At 54.5% G+C, this 18,173-nt stretch overlaps 5 protein-coding genes across 5 annotated transcripts, besides 1 other annotated feature; 2 read left to right on the plus strand and 3 right to left on the minus strand.

Moving 5' to 3' along the window:
• Positions 1 to 18,173: part of a sequence feature (contig 1.158 1..283337(-1)) that runs on past both edges of the window.
• Positions 2,025 to 3,540, minus strand: ANIA_08665 (uncharacterized protein; the record flags this gene model as incomplete). Its single annotated transcript, XM_676842.1, has 3 exons — positions 2,025 to 2,431; positions 2,922 to 2,959; positions 3,389 to 3,540. The coding sequence occupies 3 exons, from the start codon at positions 3,538 to 3,540 to the stop codon at positions 2,025 to 2,027; spliced, it is 597 nt and encodes a 198-aa protein (XP_681934.1).
• ANIA_08664 (dienelactone hydrolase family protein) lies at positions 6,640 to 7,826 on the minus strand. The gene is made up of 5 exons (XM_050611835.1): positions 7,801 to 7,826; positions 7,618 to 7,737; positions 7,498 to 7,568; positions 7,402 to 7,449; positions 6,640 to 7,332 (listed from the first exon to the last, which is right to left on the minus strand). The coding sequence occupies exons 2-5, from the start codon at positions 7,644 to 7,646 to the stop codon at positions 6,722 to 6,724; spliced, it is 759 nt and encodes a 252-aa protein (XP_050467817.1). The 5' UTR covers positions 7,647 to 7,737; positions 7,801 to 7,826; the 3' UTR covers positions 6,640 to 6,721.
• On the plus strand, positions 8,560 to 12,127 carry ANIA_08663 (putative C2H2 finger domain protein; the record flags this gene model as incomplete). Its single annotated transcript, XM_676840.2, has 4 exons — positions 8,560 to 8,792; positions 9,758 to 10,284; positions 10,515 to 11,869; positions 11,937 to 12,127. The coding sequence occupies 4 exons, from the start codon at positions 8,560 to 8,562 to the stop codon at positions 12,012 to 12,014; spliced, it is 2,193 nt and encodes a 730-aa protein (XP_681932.1). The 3' UTR covers positions 12,015 to 12,127.
• On the plus strand, positions 12,772 to 14,099 carry ANIA_08662 (uncharacterized protein; the record flags this gene model as incomplete). Its single annotated transcript, XM_676839.1, has 3 exons — positions 12,772 to 13,347; positions 13,410 to 13,652; positions 13,710 to 14,099. 3 exons carry the CDS (start codon positions 12,772 to 12,774, stop codon positions 14,097 to 14,099), a joined length of 1,209 nt encoding a protein of 402 aa, XP_681931.1.
• On the minus strand, positions 15,873 to 17,510 carry ANIA_08661 (uncharacterized protein; the record flags this gene model as incomplete). Its single annotated transcript, XM_676838.1, has 5 exons — positions 15,873 to 16,460; positions 16,543 to 16,656; positions 16,723 to 16,957; positions 17,066 to 17,298; positions 17,373 to 17,510. 5 exons carry the CDS (start codon positions 17,508 to 17,510, stop codon positions 15,873 to 15,875), a joined length of 1,308 nt encoding a protein of 435 aa, XP_681930.1.

Below are 18,173 nucleotides of genomic sequence, written 5' to 3' on the forward strand. Positions count from 1 at the left end.
GTCACTGCCACTGCCTCTGCCACTGCCTCTGCCAACTGAACTGCCTGAACTGCCTGAACTGCCTGAACTGCCTGAACTGCCTGAACTGCCTGAACTGCCTGAACTGCCTGAACTGCTTGAACTGCTTGAACTGCCCGAACTGCCCGAACTGCCTGAACTGCTAGAACCGCCAGATAATAGCGATCCGTATCTCTACAATGCCAGGGACGACCCAGCGAGCTTGTTCACCGCGGAACCATGAATCGCATGCTCGTCGCCCTGAACGCCGCGTGGCAGAAATGACCTATCTGCTTTCACAGTCAGTCACTCGCTGTCTCACTCTCCCTGTCTCGCGGACTCTTGACTCTACTCCTCTCCCTACCGCTCTCTCTCCCACCTTATCTACCTTATGCCCACTTAGCAAACGATATACGACTGATACGCCAGACCGGAAGCTGGCGTAGCGAACCCATCCCAGGATAATTGGGATCCCCAAACATCGACATGTCCATGGATCCAGATCTGTGACGTGACTGGATTCGGCTAGCGGGGGTGGGGGATCCTTGAGTGCTCCCAGTGACTGACTGGATGTCATCATCTCAGTACTAGTAGTCTGAGTATTGAGTAGTTAAGAGTAGCTAGGATGGTTACCGAGTAGCTACTCTTTGAGTATACTTCTACCTTCTACCATTTCCTATCGTTCATATCGCTTCCTACAGAGTATGCAGGTATAAGTGGCAGAATATGCAATATGCAGTATGCAAGATGTGCAAGCAGATGAGGCGAACCTCCGGCTCGTGGACTTGGGTTACATTAACCGAGTGCTTTTTCCCCTCAGGGCATGACCTGTCAGGTCCTGACTTGAGCCTGAAGAGGCTTGAAGAGGCGACGATTCCTGCGATTTTCACTGTGGTGCTTCGAGAGTACAATGACGGTCTCTGATTGGATATTGTAGTGGGGAAAATTATACTAGCCGGAACCAATCATGAGCCGTCGCATAAGCAGCAGCATCCCGATATGGTTTAGCGCAGACTTGAAACAGACCCTCCAGTCTTCGAGAAGACTGCACTCGTCAGCGTCTCCACCCCTGTTCTGATGCAATCCATGCGATCCCATACCATCATACCATGATGCCATCGTCGGCTCCCCAGGCCCTCGAGGAGCACGATACCATCGCATCTAGTGACTCACTACAGAAGTAGTACTACGAATCCAGTTCAAGACGTCGTATGAAAGATCTTGCGATGCATCGTGGGGACACCGGTGGACAAGCCGAGCTGTCAGTGGGCCAGCAGCAAGGTTTAATTAAGGATGACAGCTTACGGTCAACTGCAATTTCTCTGCGATTTCTGCATCCTAGTGGGCCGGTTGCTCGCCTGGGCTCAGCAGGCCCAGCAGGCCAGCAGGCTAGCCAGCCCTGCATGCATCTGCAAGGGGAAGTTGCCTAAATCTGCCCAGGTGCTCTGGCTCTAGTCTCTGGGCGACCGTCGACCAGAGAGATCAGCCTGACGATCTGTCGCCTCAATGCTGAGTCGGTTTCCAGGTCACGATCAGTGGGTTGGCTGACGAGTCGCCAGTCAGCGCCAGGCCACCCTCAGGCCTAATTATATCAGCAAATGAGATTCACTGGGATCCGATGAAACCCGCGCATTCCACTGGGAGCCACCGTCTCGGATCTCGGGAATATGAGCCCTGGTACGATGTTGGAGGTGAGGTTCTCTGAAAGGTCGCGTCGACGCTGCGGCGGCGCTGCGGCGGCGCTGCGACGGCGTCCCTGGCCAGGCTGGCATACCGGGCAGCATGAATCCAGGGTCCAGCACCGACAGCCGACCGACACATTTGTTCTTCGGGGCGTCTGGAAACGGGTTTGAGTTTGCATTGGCATTCGCATTTGGCACGTCTTTCGCACTTTTGGGCATTTTTTGGCTTTTTTTTTGGCACTTTTTGGCACTTCCCATCGCTCGCTGCTTTAGCCATAGCCTCTCTCGGAAAGGTGCACCCAGAGGGCAAGTGGTCGGCGGACCCGCTACCGTTCTGCTCGGTCCTCATCCCCATTCTCCCATACTGGAGTTCGAACTAACCCCGACAGGCAAATGCATAATAACTGCATAACTCCACTTTTGCGCAGATTCTAGATGATCGCGTATTTCAGACTGTCCTAGTACGCTACGTGAAGAAACTGAACCCGCACCCTCCCAATGGCCCCGAAAGGCGAAAGCCGATGTGACCGTCCATAGTCGAAACGCAACGGCGCGAGATCTGGATGCTGGTGAACGGCGATCCAGCAGTTTCTGCTGTCTGGCGTGTTTGCCACGACTCTTCAGCTCGCGTGAAGTAGTGAAGTAGGAAGTAGTAAGCAGGAAAGCAGTAAGCCCGGTATAACCGGCATTTTTCCGATGTCCCGTTCTGGAAGCAGCAAGTGCAGGCGTGTCCTCCCCGAGGAGCGCGGGAGCTTACAGGGCATACAGCATACTAAGCATACAGAGCATAAGGAGCGTATAGGAGTATAGGAGCATACGAGGCGTACGGGGCGTACGGGGAGGCTGCGTGCCCTGCAATGATAAGCCGAGCGAGTCTGGAACCAGGTTGCTTGGACGCGCCAGATCGTGACATCTAACGTTCTTATGGAGTACCATCGAGGTAGCAATCTGATAACAGCCAGACCCCGAAGCAGAAAATAATCTCCGTGGCTGGCAGCCAAGCGGGGATCCTTCGTCTCGCAGCCGTTGCCGTTTCAGGGTCTGTCCGAGGACCATCGGTTAGGCCCAACTGTCTATGGTGTAGTGGACGGAGTCCAAGAGGCCAGGAGGCCCAGGGAGCGAGGTCCTGGTCGTATTATCCTCTGCCCTGGCTGAGACGGTCAGACCCCCGGCTTCACAGCTGTTTCAGCTTCACCATGTGGTGCTCCACTGCCTGAACCCGACGGTTCGACCCGATCTTACGCGTCCTGCCGGGCCCTAGACTGACTGACTCGGACAGACTAGCATACGTAGTAGCATTGCTTCCTTCTGTGTACTGTACCATAGCTATCGTGCCCGTTGCCTTGCCCGTTGCCATGCCCGCAAGCAATCAATCTGAATCACACTCTGACTTGACTATGCTGACTCTGATGCGGTCCTGGTTCGTTCCCCAGCACTCTTGACTCCTGTTCTCCGGCATATTCCCGGTGATTCAACTGGGACGCAGTATAACTACGATCCGAATACTGAGCCTGTGCATCCTGTTCGAATTCTGCTGCTCTGGCGAGCTCCACGGCTCTGCGCGCGCGCGCGCTCTGTGGCTCTTCAGTGCTTTACCTCGGTCGTCCGGCCTTTCTGGGCTAGTCTCGATGCGCTGATTGCTAAGATGTCAAGTTCCGGTCCCATCGCCTGTGGCCCTGGACCGGAAAACTCAAAGAACTCTCTCTCACTCGGCAGTATCCTTTGTGGAGAAGCCGTGGGAACAGTCCACTATTGTGGGTTCAGGTTTGTCAGCCTTCGCCTCTTCGAGTAGGTAAACGGCGTTCATCATACTGAGCTCCGCTTGCAGTCCCCGAAATGAGCCTTGGTCGATCTTGTCCATCTTGATGCTTGGTTCTGGTAGCGAACTCTCCTCGCGTATTCTGGTGAAGATGCGTTTGCGTCTTGTTTTCAACTCCTCTTATCCGAGTCGTCTCCCTATTTTTTCTAGACATGTGAATGTCGCATCGGCAGATGGGACCTGACCTACGCTACATGAATTGGGAGACTGGAGTGACTCCATAATCAATTGATTATTGATTTCGAAGAATCTTCAGGCTCAGGCTCGTCCATGACTCGAAGTTGGATAACCGTTGAGACATCACGGCCGCGTCGTCCCACTCGCATACAGCCTGTCTCACTCGAGATTGCGACTGTCCCCATCATGATAGGATACGAGGACTACATGTCCTGGCCTGTGCGCCTTGCTCGCCTTGCTTGACAGGACCACGCCGAATAGCGCACACTCGAGGGACCTCGTGCGAGGAGCAGACAATGGGTCGGATACGTAGCCGTTTGGATATCGAGCACTGGCAACTGCAGGGAGAGCGCCGTTGAAATAAACTTGCCCTAGCTGAACGATGCACGGCCACTTGTCCTGATCTCGACTCGAGTCGGTCGCCCGCGGTCGGAAGTGGAGCGATCAAGGCACAGATGTCCTGCTTCGGCAGCAAGGTGAGTATAACGGCTGGCTCGCTGGGACGGTGTCGGCGGCTGGATGGACGATCCTGTTCGTTGTCCTTCACGGAGACGGCAGAAGACGAGACCGGACTAGCTCAATTGACTCGACTGAGTCCACTGAGCCTAGTGGTCTTCTTGAAGGGATGACCCGAACATGGATTTCTTGCCTCAGCCCCAGACGCCTGACTTGGTAGGCTCTGGCCGTCGCGCGATTTGCGAAATGGAGTCAGTACACTTGAGACCTACCAGCAATGAATTGCCGGAGCGCGTTCGCCTATAGACATCTGGGCTTGCCGTCAGCCAGCCGCAGGCGTCGCCAGGATTGCCGTCCTACTTGCTGAGTGTCGAGTTGATTTTTACCTCGTTTCTGCTCGGAGCAATGCGAGTGTCTTGGGAGCGAATATATGGATAGATTGGACTCGAATGTCGCTGCACAAATCAATCTCAGCCTGCTCAGGTCTGACTGACGAGCGATTTCAAGCGTCTAACCCTTCGCTAGCAATGCGTCTACGTGTCCCGACGACAGTACACAACGGCTCGCACGATTCCACCATCCAGGTAGTCTACCACATTTCGCATCGGACAGCCTTCAGCTCTTGAGAACCACAAACCGGCCGTCGTCATCAGCTCTGTCCTCCTGGTACGGTTGGCGGTGGCCATTTAACAGATACTTTGGCCTTCCGAACGAGATGTTCCATGTATACAGAACAGATACCGATGCGAGACGGCCAGAGGCCCCTCTGCTGGTCATAGACGAACAGATCAGAGGAGAACCGGGACACAGCATAAGGAAGGGTGCTTGGGAATGAGAAGATGATTGAGTAAGGTCTGCTTCACAGCTCCGCTGCTTATGTGGCTGTCAGAGACGACTCCAAGTGACTAGTCTACACCTGCTGGACACTCCATCCCGTAACCGTATGAATGTTTGGTCCGCGGTTCTGGGGACGGGTATGATGCCATTACAGGGTACTCTAAGCGCTGCAAGCTCCCTACCGCGCAGTGCAGTTGCACCGGTCATCATTAAGACGGAGATTCTGGGGTGTCAACTGACGCATCGTCAGAATTGTCTCCGTATTCACTAACTCTCCAATCGACCACTCTAAAGTTTGAGTCAAGTCTCCCATCTAGGCCTGGTTGTATAAAGACATTTAACCACGTGAGTATTGTGAGAAGTTGCAGCACCCTCACGTTCACCTGCCATACTATCAGGATTAATATTTAAAGCGAGGATTGAGCAATCTAGCAGAACTGGTGTCATATCTGCACGCAACGCCCCCCGTTGGCAAGGCCTCGAGCTGCTAAGATAGATTCTCCAGTAAAAGGGACGCTACGCGTCTGATAGCATACCATAGCCTTGGATGTGCGTTTATGACGCACGACATATAGTCCACCCCCTTCCTGTTCAATCAGGAATAATCGTCCTCCCTTGTGCCTGCGACGTAATGTCTGTAGACACCCGTGACAGCGATCTCAAACGGACCTGCAATCGGCAGTGTTCCGAGCCCGGTTGTGACACATAAGACCAGGTACTTGTCATACTCATGTAGGGGGCAAGGCACCAGGCGGGACTAGACGGAGAGCAGAGCCAGGAGTGAGGGAATAGTAGGTTGTTCGCACGTCGCTTCCCCCTATGATACCATACTCCACAGCGAACTCTCGACTTAGAAAACCAGCTCACCTCGTCCTCGTACAAATACAACAACCTTCCAACCGAGCCTCAACGGCTACGTATGTGCATGTGCATCTGCATATGCATGGCATGAACGTCTGTCCATGACTTCAGTCCAACGAACACATGCAGGGCCGCCGGCCGTGTTGTGGCACCTCAGGGCTGACCCCGCCCTTGCCCTATCTCGTACTCAACCAGGAGCCTTCAGACTAGCATTCACCCAATCTCTTTCCATGTTATGCTCATCATTATAACAACATTCCTCTGATCCCTCTGTTAGATCTAGGCATAATTTCCTCTAGGGGCCGGCTAGGCCAGGGTTGCCACCGTTGGAAGATAGACTTTTGATATCATGTCAATGAAGTTTTCAAACACCTACTGATACCGTCAACCTCTAGTCCTGGGGCGACGACAGGTGATGTTTGTCATAGGATAGCGGGCACTGAAGAGTTTGACTGGCGTGCTAGATAGTAGATGGAGCTTCCAAGCTTCTCGACCGGTTGTTTATCTACTGCAGGAAGTAGACGTACCTAAGTTATGCAGACTCATTGGGAGCTGCTGGAGAAGCATCGTAACGAGCTTCAGATAGGCTTAGGTTCTGGTCCCAAGTAACTTGGAAGTAATTTGTAGGACTGGTAGATTGAGCCTGTCAGTTGTCGAGGTATGACGCTGCTTTTGCGCTTCTTTGCTTAAGTGGTCTGGTCCAATTTCCAACATCAGATGACTGTTTCACATCGTCATTGTGAAAGGCTCGATTGGATCCGTACACAAACTCCATACACAGATCTCGATGAAGAGCGAATATCCGTCACCAACGCAGATCGATAGACAGTAGATCAATTACTAGCCTACGTAGACTACGCACTACATCTGTTACCAGACTGAGCACAACCGTCTAGGCATGCTTTGCCAAAAAGTCCAACGCGGTCTGGTATCCCCTCTCATACTCCTTCCGCACCTGCTCATCCTCCAACTGACTTCTGGCGGCCATCCAGCCGTGGATCTGCGTCGGGAAAGTCTCGACATAGTGATCGACCTTCAAGTTCGCGCCGAACTGGCTGACGTCGTCGGGCTTTTCGTCCTTAGACGCCAACAGCGCCATGGGGATGTTCACGCCCTTGGCATCGTTAGGGTCCAGCATGGCAGGGTGACACTGCACAGCGGCCTTGAACGTCTTGTTCTCGGAACCCGACGAGAGAACGGTGATCTTGCCGCCCCAGCAGTAGCCCAGGATGCTCCATGATTCGAAGGCGCCACCAGAGGGGGCGTAGGAGTTTGCTTCCGAGACGACGCCGGGGATCTTGGAGAGGGTCTTGGGAGGCGCCGCCTTTGTCTGGAAGAAGTTGCCGAGCTTGTTCTTCTGGTCTTCGTTGGAGGGCGGGAACCAGGTGATATCTGCGGGCTCGCCCTCAAAGAAGTCGGGCATGAAGATGCGGTATTTCTGTTTCGACGAGGTAGCGAGGATATCGGCGCCCTGAAGGGTTTGAGGGAAGAAGCCAAAGATGTCTGGCAGCGTTAGCAGGTTGAGAGGTCCTGGTGTTTAAAGGATTGGGTTTGGGTATTTAGATTACGTACCGTAGACGACGAGGATGGCCTTAGTGGCATCTGAAGGGCCGGTCACGTCTGTTTTCGTCAGCTATGCTCGATTCCACGCTGGATAGCTGGACGAACATGTCTTGAGGCCATTGATGGTCTTGTATTCGCCCTTGGGCTGGTAGCCTTTGGCAACGATCGGGGGGATGCTGTCGATACGGGTCAGCGAGCCGACGACGGATCTGGGGGGAGACGGACGAGCAGCAGGCCTTGCTAACACCGGACATGGCGGAAGAGCAGCGAATCGCTTGGAACTGCGTCTGGAACTGGAACGGGGAGCTCGGGAGTGGACGTTGTCTTAGTGAGGCGAGAACGGACCTACGGAGCGGGTAGGTTAGAAGCGGACGGGAGAACATGAGACAGGACGAAAGTAAGACGTACGAGAACTGTGAGTGTGAGTGAGTGAAGTGAAGCTAAAGAAGCTCGAGTGGTAGAAGAAGAAAGAAGAGGAGAGGTCGATCAGCCCCGCGTTGCGTTGATGTCATCGGCTTCATCGGCTACGGTTATCGGGAGTCAGTCCATTGCACTGGATGTGTCAGCCTGCGATGCAGTAGATTGCTGTCAGCATGCATCTCAGTATTTGGCGACCTATATCGATCATATTTCAGTATTCTAGCATAAAACATATAAAGCGTATAAAAGAAAAAGTATAATTTAAAAAAAGGCATCCCCATCGCCATGCTGGCTTAGACGGTCTACTCCGCTGTCAGATATATATATTTCTGACCGATCAAGCAAGTGATCTTGCGCGATCGTCCGCAGCGTTCTTAACGTACCAGAACTTTGAGTACTTCATCGTGGTACCTACCTTGGTACTCATCCTAGTACTTTCCTAGTACTTTCCTAGTACTTATCTTGGTACTTTCTACGTACTATCTGCGTACCCTGTTCTACTACGTCTGGTCACTCGACTCGTCTGAACATCGAACGGCGTCAGCCCATAGCCAATGTCAAATAAACTACCGCCACGCCGTCCCAGAAGTCCATGAGACAGCCACCCAGCGCAGCCACTCAGTGCACCCAGTGCAGCCACCGCCATGGCCTTGTTTAATCTTATTTCCCTGCGTCGGTCCGTGGTCGAGGTCCAGGCTCGCCGCGCCTCAGTAAGGGGAGATCGGCAGGTCTAGACCGAGTGCAAGAATGCTCAACTTTGGGGGTCTCAGAATGCCTGCTCAGCTCCGGACAAAGCAACCAACCAACAACGGGCCAGCGACTCGCCATCACTGGCCATCGACGGCCGTCGACGGCCGTCGACCAGCCGTCGACCAGCCAGCAACCCGCCAGCGCTGCGCTGCTGACGGGTACAACGAGTATCCCCAACAAGGTTCAGACAACGGCCGACAGAGTTTGACCGATCAAGGTCGCGCAGTCAGGTGCCTCCGACAAGACGATCCAAGACGGCCACCGACTGGAGGACGGGCCCCAACCATGGGATGAGACTGAAACCTGAAAGAAAGGAGCTGTCATGGCCGCCATGACCCACCGGCACCGACAGAATGGTCCGGAGCGAGCCTTGCCGTTAACTGGTCTAGACTCGCGATTTGGTCGTGAGAATTGGCTGAACACTGAACCGCCGCGAGTCTGGCGGGCTAGGATCATGGCCGTCCGTCAGGCCAGCCTGGTCGAGGGCCAAGGGCCTTCGAGAGACGGGCGAGACCCGACAGGCCCGCATTTCTCCGAATAAACCAACCATGCACTCCGCCCAGAAGAGCAAGGCCAAGCGGGCTAAGCCGGTTTCGGCTTAGCCCGCTACTGGCTCATTGGCGGATCACGGGACGGTCACCCCACAGGCAGGCACCTGACCGGCCAGTCACCACTCGCTTTGTTTCTCTCGCTGTGCGGGAATGCCATTCTTTTGGGCCTGCCTGGTTCGCGCTGAGTCTGACCGTGGATACGAGCGTTGGCTGATCGATCGAGACTGGCCCTGCGTTCGGTCAGCTGTCGGGTTTTCAATGCGAGCATGCCAGAATGCGGAGCGGTCACGTAGTCACGTAGTCACGGTATTCTCGTCGTTCGAGTTCTTGCAGTGCTTGCAGTCATTGCAGTGAGTGCGACCGCGCGATCGCGCGGTCGCTGTTATCACTGGCATCACTGGTCTCACAACCGTCGAGGTCTATCGATTCTTCCGTAGGCCCGTGAACGGTGGGACTGCCCTGTCAACCACGTTGCCGAGTGATCATCAGGGAAAAATCCAGAGAGAGACGGCGGCGAGGATCTCAAGATCATGGACAGTCCGCTGTCTGCAGTAAGATAGATTATCTACTCAGAATCGATGGATTAATGTCCGTAATAATGGGGTCTATTCTTGTCTCTTCTGGTACCTACTATCACTGTCTAGCGAACCCCGTCCGTCGCCCTGCTCCTCTCGTTTCTTTTTCCTTCTTTTGCGACTCCTTTTTCGCTTTTTCGCCTTTTTCGCCCATTGCCCATTTCGCGTTGCTCGTTTTCCATTTTTCACCCCCGCGTTGGCCAGACCCAGACCGCACCAGACTCAATCCTCAGACTCAGACGCCGGTCTCCTCTCGTATCTGACCGCTCGCTGGTCTGCTGCTTTTGCCTTTCGCCTTCTGCCTTCTGCCTTCTGCTTTCTGCTAATCTTTCTGCTTTGCTCTCTTTGCTCTCTGCTCTTGCTCGTGCCTGCTCGTGCCTGCTCGTGCTTTGCTCTTGCTCTGCTCTTTCTGCTGCTCTTTGCTCCCCTGCTCTGCTCCCTACTCCCTCCCCTCTGCTTCGCTGCTCTGCTCTTTGGCTTGCTCTGTCTGCTGTCTGCTCTATCTGCTCTGTCTGCCGTCGTCCATGGGCGATCTGACTCTCTGACCGACCGATCTCGCCATGCCTTTGTCCTGATCGCCCTCCTGTCATCACTGGGTATGCCCTGTGTGTGTTAGTCCACGTCCACTCCCCCACCCCAGCAACCTAAGCAGCCTAGCAGCCCAGCAGCCGAGCTGCCCAGCTCCAGCGCCCGCTCCAGCGTCAGCTCCAGCTGCCACTCGTCTTCTCCATTCTCCCGCCCCTCTGGCCGATCCTTGACTCTTTCAGAGATCTACCCTGAGATCGTCTCCTGTTTTGAGATCGCTCCTCGCCCGCCTGCCCCCAAGATCGCGCTCGCGATCTCCTCGCCCTGGATCCTCCTGACCTCTCTGGCGCCCTCTCTGGGAACCGACTCTGGCTGGGCGACCTTGCCTTTCCCCCCACCACGCTCACCGGCGTCCCCGTCTCGGTCCTGCCCGTCGCGGCCACTCGAGACGCGGCCGCTGCAAACCTGGCGACCCTTGCGATCCCCCCGGGCATGGGGACGGGCCTCGAGGTCCAGCAACCGTTGAGCGCGCGACGGCCCGGCGCTCCTCCACTGCCGACCTTTGAGCTGCCTGCGCCGACGTTCACTGCGGCGCCGGGTAAGAACCCGGCGCAGGCGCATCCGCAGGCGCATCCGCTGCCGTACTCGCTGCACCATCCGCATCTCCCTCCTCCCAATCCGACGGTCATTGCATCCCAGCCGGAACCCCCAACAACATCTACAGCAGCAGCGGCCACAGCAGCGACCACGACCGCCGCTACCGCTGTCACCTCGTCGCCGGAATCCACATCGTACTGGGCCACCGGCTCATATAGTGGGAGCGCTGGGACCGGCCGGCAACCCTGGACACCCAACCTGGGCTCGTCATATTCAAATCGAGATCCCTTCTCGCCTTCTTTCAACCCGTCTCTCCATCGTAACCCGGCGACCTCGACCCCCGGCGCCGACCCGATCCCTTCAGCATACGATATGAACCAACTCCCTCCGTTTCAGCAGCAGCTGGGAGGAGCAGCAACAGCACCGGGACCAGTTGCGCATCTGGCCCACAGCCATCCAGTGATAAATCCGCACCCGTCCGTCCCGTCGAACGATCCATATATGGCCAAGTCCAGCTCAGCACCGGCCTATGGAGCCGTCCTCTCCAGCCCACCGGGCTACCAATACCCGCCGGCTGCGCCATCAGGACCACCGCCACCGCTCGCCATGCATCATCCGCCCCGAGTCGCGTCGAATCCTCCGCCTCCTCCACCGCCGCCACCAACACACCTTTCCTATCCCCACCAGCGCCAGCCCTGGCCGTCATATAGCCTTCCGGCGATGACCGGCCCTGTCATGTCCAATGTCCACAGCCCCGGCGGACAGATGTCGCTGATGGGCCCGCCGCAGTCCGGACTTCTGCCGGGCTTCAATAGCGGGTTGGTGGCTAGCATGCAGCAGATGTACGGCGGGCATCCGCCGCACGCGATGCACGGAATGGGCGTGGGTGTAGGCGTGGGCGTAGGCCCAACCAACGACCGCCCGTTTAAGTGCGACAAGTGCGGGCAGAGTTTCAACCGGAATCACGACCTGAAGCGACACAGCCGGATCCATCTTGCTGTCAAGCCGTATCCCTGTCATAGCTGCGACAAGCAGTTTTCGCGAAAGGATGCGTTGAAGGTACCTTTAATTTTCCCTTTTCATTTGTATCGGTTTTGAGAGCGTTGCCTGAACTAACGTGCTTCAGCGCCATCAATTGGTTAAGGGTTGTAAGGACGCGAACGAGCAGGAGAAATCGGTCAAGGTTGAGAGCGGCGAGCATTAATTTTCTCTCCTCACTTGTACGCAACGTGATTCGGAACTCGACTCCGTGCCCGCTCGGAACACGACGCGGCTATTCTTCACGCTCAAAGTGAAACTGCACCATGCCTACAACGGAGGGGAAACGACACGACAGAGGACAGAGGACAGAAGGCAGGTCGCAGGCCGCAGGAGATGAAGCCGCAACCCGTCGATGGAAACAATGACAGGGGTCGGTGGGCACGGCGGTTAAAGACAGGCAAAAGGCACAGACACAAGCACACGGAGTTGTCGATATGCCGAGTCGATGGCATGTTTGTTCGATTGGCGTTTATTCCAAAGACGAATTGCTTGATTGATTCCACACGTGGAACGGCGGGGATCACCATAACTTGAGCTTCGGATTCGAATTATTAGTTTGCGCTGGGCTGGGTTGGTGTTTGGTGTCGTCTTTTCTATCTATGTATGTTGTACGCATGTATGTACCTGTAGCACTGCAACTGCACTCATACTGCATTGCACTGGCATTGGGATTGGAATTGGGATTTGTTTGCTTTGACTCTACCTATGTTGTGTTTCAGTCTCTGTGTCTGTATGACCTCGGACAAAGTCTCCTGCACTACATTGTTATATTACTTTTTCTTTCCAATCTATACTACATACACTTCTCTACTATACTCTAAACAAAGAGACATATATACCTCCCACCATCCTTCCTATCCACTCACAACCGCTCACCAAACGCTCGCTCAGCAACTGGAGTATCTCTCAACTCGACCAAAATGCTACCCCTGCTGGCCGCCGCCCTCCTTACGATAGGAGAAGCGTCTGCACGCTACACAGCCAATCTTCCCGCAAAGCTTACTCCAGGTCCCGTAACGGCCGACTACATCACCGCCAGCCTCGACCAATCCGATCTGGACAGCCCCAAACTCAGTCACAGCAACGCCTCTACTTTCGACTGGTGGCACTTCGATGCCATCGCCCTCGAGAACACCAACGCCTCGGTGGCCATTACCTTCTCGAACGGCGGACCGGCCGGGTTTCCACTCTCTTACCCTCCGACCAACAGCTCTCTCCCCGGTAATGGTACCGGTGCGGCAGAGGCGCACTTGCAGGAAGAGCAGGAGGACCACGCCATCTGGGCCCATCTTTGGATCACCTTTCCTGATGGAAGGAAGTTTCACCACTCGCAGCGTGCCGACTCCGCACGCCTCCACGGATCTGGCGACTCGTCTGTTGCTATTTGGCATGGCGTTGGCGGATGGATGGGGAGCGAGGAGGGGTACGAGGTTGAGATTGGGATGCAGCAGCCTGAAAAGAAGGTGAATGTTACGGGCCGGATCAGTATGGAGCGGGTATATTCTTCCCTTCCTGCACCTGAGCTCTGATGGGTGCTAATGTTGATATGGCCATAAAGATCACGCCGCCGCACTCGCTCTGCTCCGATGCCGCAAACTTCAGCACGAATCTCGCTCTTGGTGACCAGGGACTCGGATGGGTGGGGATCCTCCCCGATGCAATTGCGCACGTCGACGTCAGCGTCAACGGTGAGAAACTGATGTTTGAGGGTTATGGGTATCATGATAAAGTCTGTTGCCTCCCCTTGGTCCCTATCACTACACTTGCTCCCCACATTCCAGTGCACAGGATTCCTCTGCTGGTAGGAAGATAGGTGATAAGGTACAGTTCATGCTAACCATGGAAATTCTGGAAAAAGATATGGAGCTCCAAGCCCTTCACCTCATCGACGAAATCGCTGACCCGCGGCCGCGCGCATCTGGGGCTATACTCGCTGCTCTGGCTCTCTTACACGCCATCCAATTCCAGTGCGCAAATTGTCTCCTCGTTCCTCAGTCGTGATGGGACGACAGTGAGCGCTGGGTGTGAAGCGGGCTCTGTCCGAATCAACCCTGGCACTGAGCAGACCGAGGGCGGACCGGTCAGTGGGTTCCAGATTGCGTTCCCAGGGGCACAAGTTAGCGTTGCGACGGATATGGAAGAGAGTGAGAGCAATGGGGGCCATGTACGATGGGTCGGACGGGCGAGGGGAGTGCTGGAGGGGAATGATGAGGAGGGTGGTGCGATTTTCGAAAGGTTTGAGTATTAGGTGCAGTGGCTTAGGTCACATGGCCTTGAAAGGAAGAAGAGGAGGGGAGAGGCTGCAATGTACTTAGGTATGTCTGTGAGTAGACTGGAATGGAAGACGGACTATAAGAAGATAAACCAGAGGAGGGGCATAGATAGGATACAATTTTGAACTTGATCAGGACAAACCTAGGTATTTGTACTTGTAGGTGCTCTATCTCACTATCCATTCATCTATCTACCTACTTACCTGCCTACATGTACAAGAACCTAAATACCAATATTCGAAGTACATTGCACTCCCTGGCCGAGTGTTGCTGGGCGGGCTTTCCGTAGTGTATCTAGGACTGGACCTATAATTATTCTCTGTATACCTTGGATATAATTTGCAAACCCGTATAGCTCATGCTGTTCTAGCCTATGAGTGGACATATACGTGCCTTGAGTTCTATTTGCCTGAAGAGTATAATACCTTCATATCTACCTGACCCACGGCGACCTCCTCCTAGGGCCCTAATCATAATGAAATTAAGCATTTTTTTATCGTATTTGCGCCGAGAACAACATTGTTAGGACGCTGTCGTAGCGCCTACACCATTTGAGATCTTAACTAGAGTTCTTCCGTGAATGACTATGTGCGTACTACATGCACTCTTGGTGTGCTCTAGTCTGAAACAGACCGCTGCCTAGCCCTGGCTTCATATGTATGTTTCTACCTCTTAGGCTGGACCATCTAGTCCTAAAGTGTTTGAGCAAGTACTGTCACTAGATGCTTATTGGCCGGGCAGGAGACCTAGGTATATCATCTCCGGTCCCTATCTAGATGACGGTGATTTACTCACATATCCATACCAGCTGAAGAGATCAGGAATCAGGACAAGCAGATATGTTATGCGGAAAGCGTTATTGCGAGGGCTACCACTAGATGAGCTGTGTCTCCGCACAGATATCCAGGGTTGGATACTTAGAGGCAAGCCAGAATCCGGACCTTCGGGCCAGACACCGGGTGATGTGGGTAAATCTCCTGTTTAAACTCCTAATCACCGCCATATCCTTCAAGAGTTAAGGATGGGTAATGTAGGGAGTTAGTAGCTATTGTTCAGGCGGGAAGAAGCCCTAAGCTTCCGGCTCGATGGACCGTTGGACTGTAGCAGTCTATACGAAAGGAAGCAAAACTCAATGTGGCTGCGAGCGGACAAGCGACCAAGTCATCTAGGATGCATTTGTAAAGTGAATGGCGTGGTTACTAGGAAAAAGGACGGGGGAGGTTTGTGGGTAGGTAAGCATTCTATCGGTCCACCCCTATCTAAAAGGAATGTTTGCGGCAAGCTCTGCCTGAGCCTGAGCCTGCTCACCACCAGGCACTGGAAAGTGCATGGAAGGCTTTCCATTGCAAGACAGATGGGCTTCTTATGGGTGACCTGGCTAATGGATTCCTGAGCGCTTGTGCAGCCAGGATTCGATGAATCGGTAGATTAGGACTCAAGGGACTGGACCGAGCATTTTCAGCGGAAAATAGCGCTTCCTTGATTGGTAAACTGTCAAAGAGGTATATAGCAACCATAAGTGTTCCAAAATATCCATCCATATCCTACCGTAATGCACGCCTACCCACCCTAACGGCCTAGCCATAGATATAGATAAAGAGAAGACATCGACATCAACAAATGGAGAAAGAGAAAGAATGAAAGAATATGAAGGAAAGGAAAACTAGCAAAGATTGTTATGCTCACCAGAAGCACCAGAAAAAACGGGCCCCAAAAAAATGAATGAATGAGTAAGGAACGGAGATGCGTCAAACATCCCTCCTCTCAACAATCGTCTCCCGTACTACCTTGATCCCGCTAAACTCTCCATGGTCCGACTCCAGACTACTCCCCAGGCTTCCAAGTCCTAGCCCCTTCGTTCCCGACCCGGGACTTCCGTTTCCACTCGTGACCACTGCCTCTGCAGCACCGGCATCCCGTCGAAAACCCTCAAGGCTCATCTTCTTATGCGCTCCATATTGGCCCTGCGTCTGATTGAATTTCTTGCTCAACATCGCCATCTCATCGCCGTCCTCATCAAACACAGCAGTCTCGCCGTCGTCGCGCCACTGCGTGTCCGGGATACTGAGCGGATGTCTGAACCGCCGTTTCTTGGATGCCTGCGACATCCCAATGCTGCGCCCGTTCCCAGCACTCCGCATCTTGTCGTCGGCTGATCCCAGCGGGTACGATTGCGATTGACCCGTGCGATGGGTGTATGTGGTTATGTAAATGCCCGCGCGCTTTGCGATGCGTCGCAGGAACGGGTATATCATGGGTGCATTGCCGATGATCACGGCGACGAAGGTCTCGCGGCACGCCCAGGAGCCTGCTTGCTGGGCGCCGTTCGCACCGGCCTACATATTCTACTGTCAGCTTTGCCTATGATAGCAGATGGGAGGAGAGGTAGGAAAGGCAGGGCTAGGAGACCAGACGTACCGTGACGATCAGCACGCAGCGCAGAATGCCAGCGGCCATAACAAATATTCCGCCGGAGAAGAGGACCAGCAGCTCGAGTTTCTCGCGAAGGGGGAGGCGCGCTTTGAATAGAATCTACAGTACCAAGCCAGCATTAGCCGTTATCACTTGTTCTCTTCTTTTGAGAGCCGCCAAACGCACCGGCATCGGAATACTCAACAGATACATATCCGTCGCAACGTTCAGCGTTACCGTCACGTAGACGTCGATCTTCGATACCGCAGGCTGGCAGGAATTGCCCGGATTCGGGTAGATTTGCCAGTTCTTGTGCATGGGATGGCACCCAAACAGAATCGAGCAGATGACGGCGATATACGTGGCGCCGATGACGGCATAAGCGATCTGTACACGGATCCGCATGTTGATAAGTCCAGCTCTGCACCCAGCTTCGTTAGCACACTAAAGTCTAGGTCCTCCGCCCCCACGCCCACGACCGTAGGGCCGGGGCTGGAAGGTTGGATTTTTGGGAGGGGGAGTGACGCACGTCAACCGCGAATAAAACACCGCCATACAAGCCTTCAGCAGCCACAACAGTGTCGTATACAGCGACCACCCCAGCACCTGCGTCTTGGAACCCCCGACGCGCAGTCGGTATTCCTCGCTATCGGGGCGCTGCGAGAGCTCGAGGCGCTGCGCGTCCGTCATGGCATTGTTGGCCAGACCCATCCACCATGCGCCGACGCAGTATGCGGCGCCGGTTTCGAGCCCATAAACCACCTGAGATGTAACCGGTTAGCATCGAAGCTCCTAGACAGGGGGAACCCAAAAAACAGGCTCAGGAGGGAACGCACCCCCGCCAGCGGCATCATATAGTCGTCCAGCTGGAAGTTCTTGGGCCCGGCAATGACACATCGTGCGACGACGCGGAGGGCGATGGCGACAATTGCAAGGGCCAGAAGCGTGAACGCTTCGACTTCAAACTGGGCCATACTTGCTGGCGGCCTTCCTTCGTGCCTGCTTGCTTGCTTGCCGTCCGGCTTGCGTGACGGGCTGAAGACTGGTCGCAATCGCAAAGGGCTCGCCTCAGATTGGCTTGAACGCGATCGACTTAACTTGAGATTAAAAGACAATGTAGATGAAACAGAACAGAACCATTTGGGAATGCCAGGAACCATCCAGCACCAGCAACTCGGAACTAGGAACTAGCCACGGGAACGGCGTCGAAAATAAACCACCTAGTCGGAGGCCAGGCTAAGGGGTTTGACCGGTTCATATCATACTCTGTATCTCTCTTGTTCCTTGAGTACGGTCTCCACCATACCCCGAGGCCAGTCCGGCAGCAGAGTTCGGTCATCCGGAATGGCGGATCTTCTGGGTATCGTTGTGGTGCTAAGAAGATTGCAGTGGTAGCCACTGGCGATCAAATTACAGGTCGTATCAGTATCTGCCTTTTCGAGGAGTCAATGCCGACCGCGACGGCCCATCGCAAGAGTCGGTCACAGAGGCCTGGAACAGTCAAAGGGGCCTTCGAACGGAGTGGATGAGTCGATGTTCATTACAGCCCGGCCCCGGGCTGTCAAGGACCGTGGACCATGGATACTGGGAACGGGATGCAGGATACTGGCGACTGGACACCAAAACTGGAGACTCGA

The sequence above is a fragment of the Aspergillus nidulans genome, chromosome III (assembly GCF_000011425.1).
Source record: "Aspergillus nidulans FGSC A4 chromosome III".
Taxonomy (NCBI): domain Eukaryota; kingdom Fungi; phylum Ascomycota; class Eurotiomycetes; order Eurotiales; family Aspergillaceae; genus Aspergillus; species Aspergillus nidulans.

Excerpts from the sequence above, each read along its gene's own strand:
- ANIA_08664 (XM_050611835.1), bottom strand. The coding sequence starts at position 7,646 with ATGTCCGGTGTTAGCAAGGCCTGCTGCTC. Across the intron at positions 7,569-7,617 it reads GTTAGCAAGGCCTGCTGCTC|CATCCCCCCGATCGTTGCCA; the intron begins GTCCGTCTCCCC and ends CCGTATCGACAG. Across the intron at positions 7,450-7,497 it reads CATCAATGGCCTCAAGACAT|ACGTGACCGGCCCTTCAGAT; the intron begins GTTCGTCCAGCT and ends TGACGAAAACAG.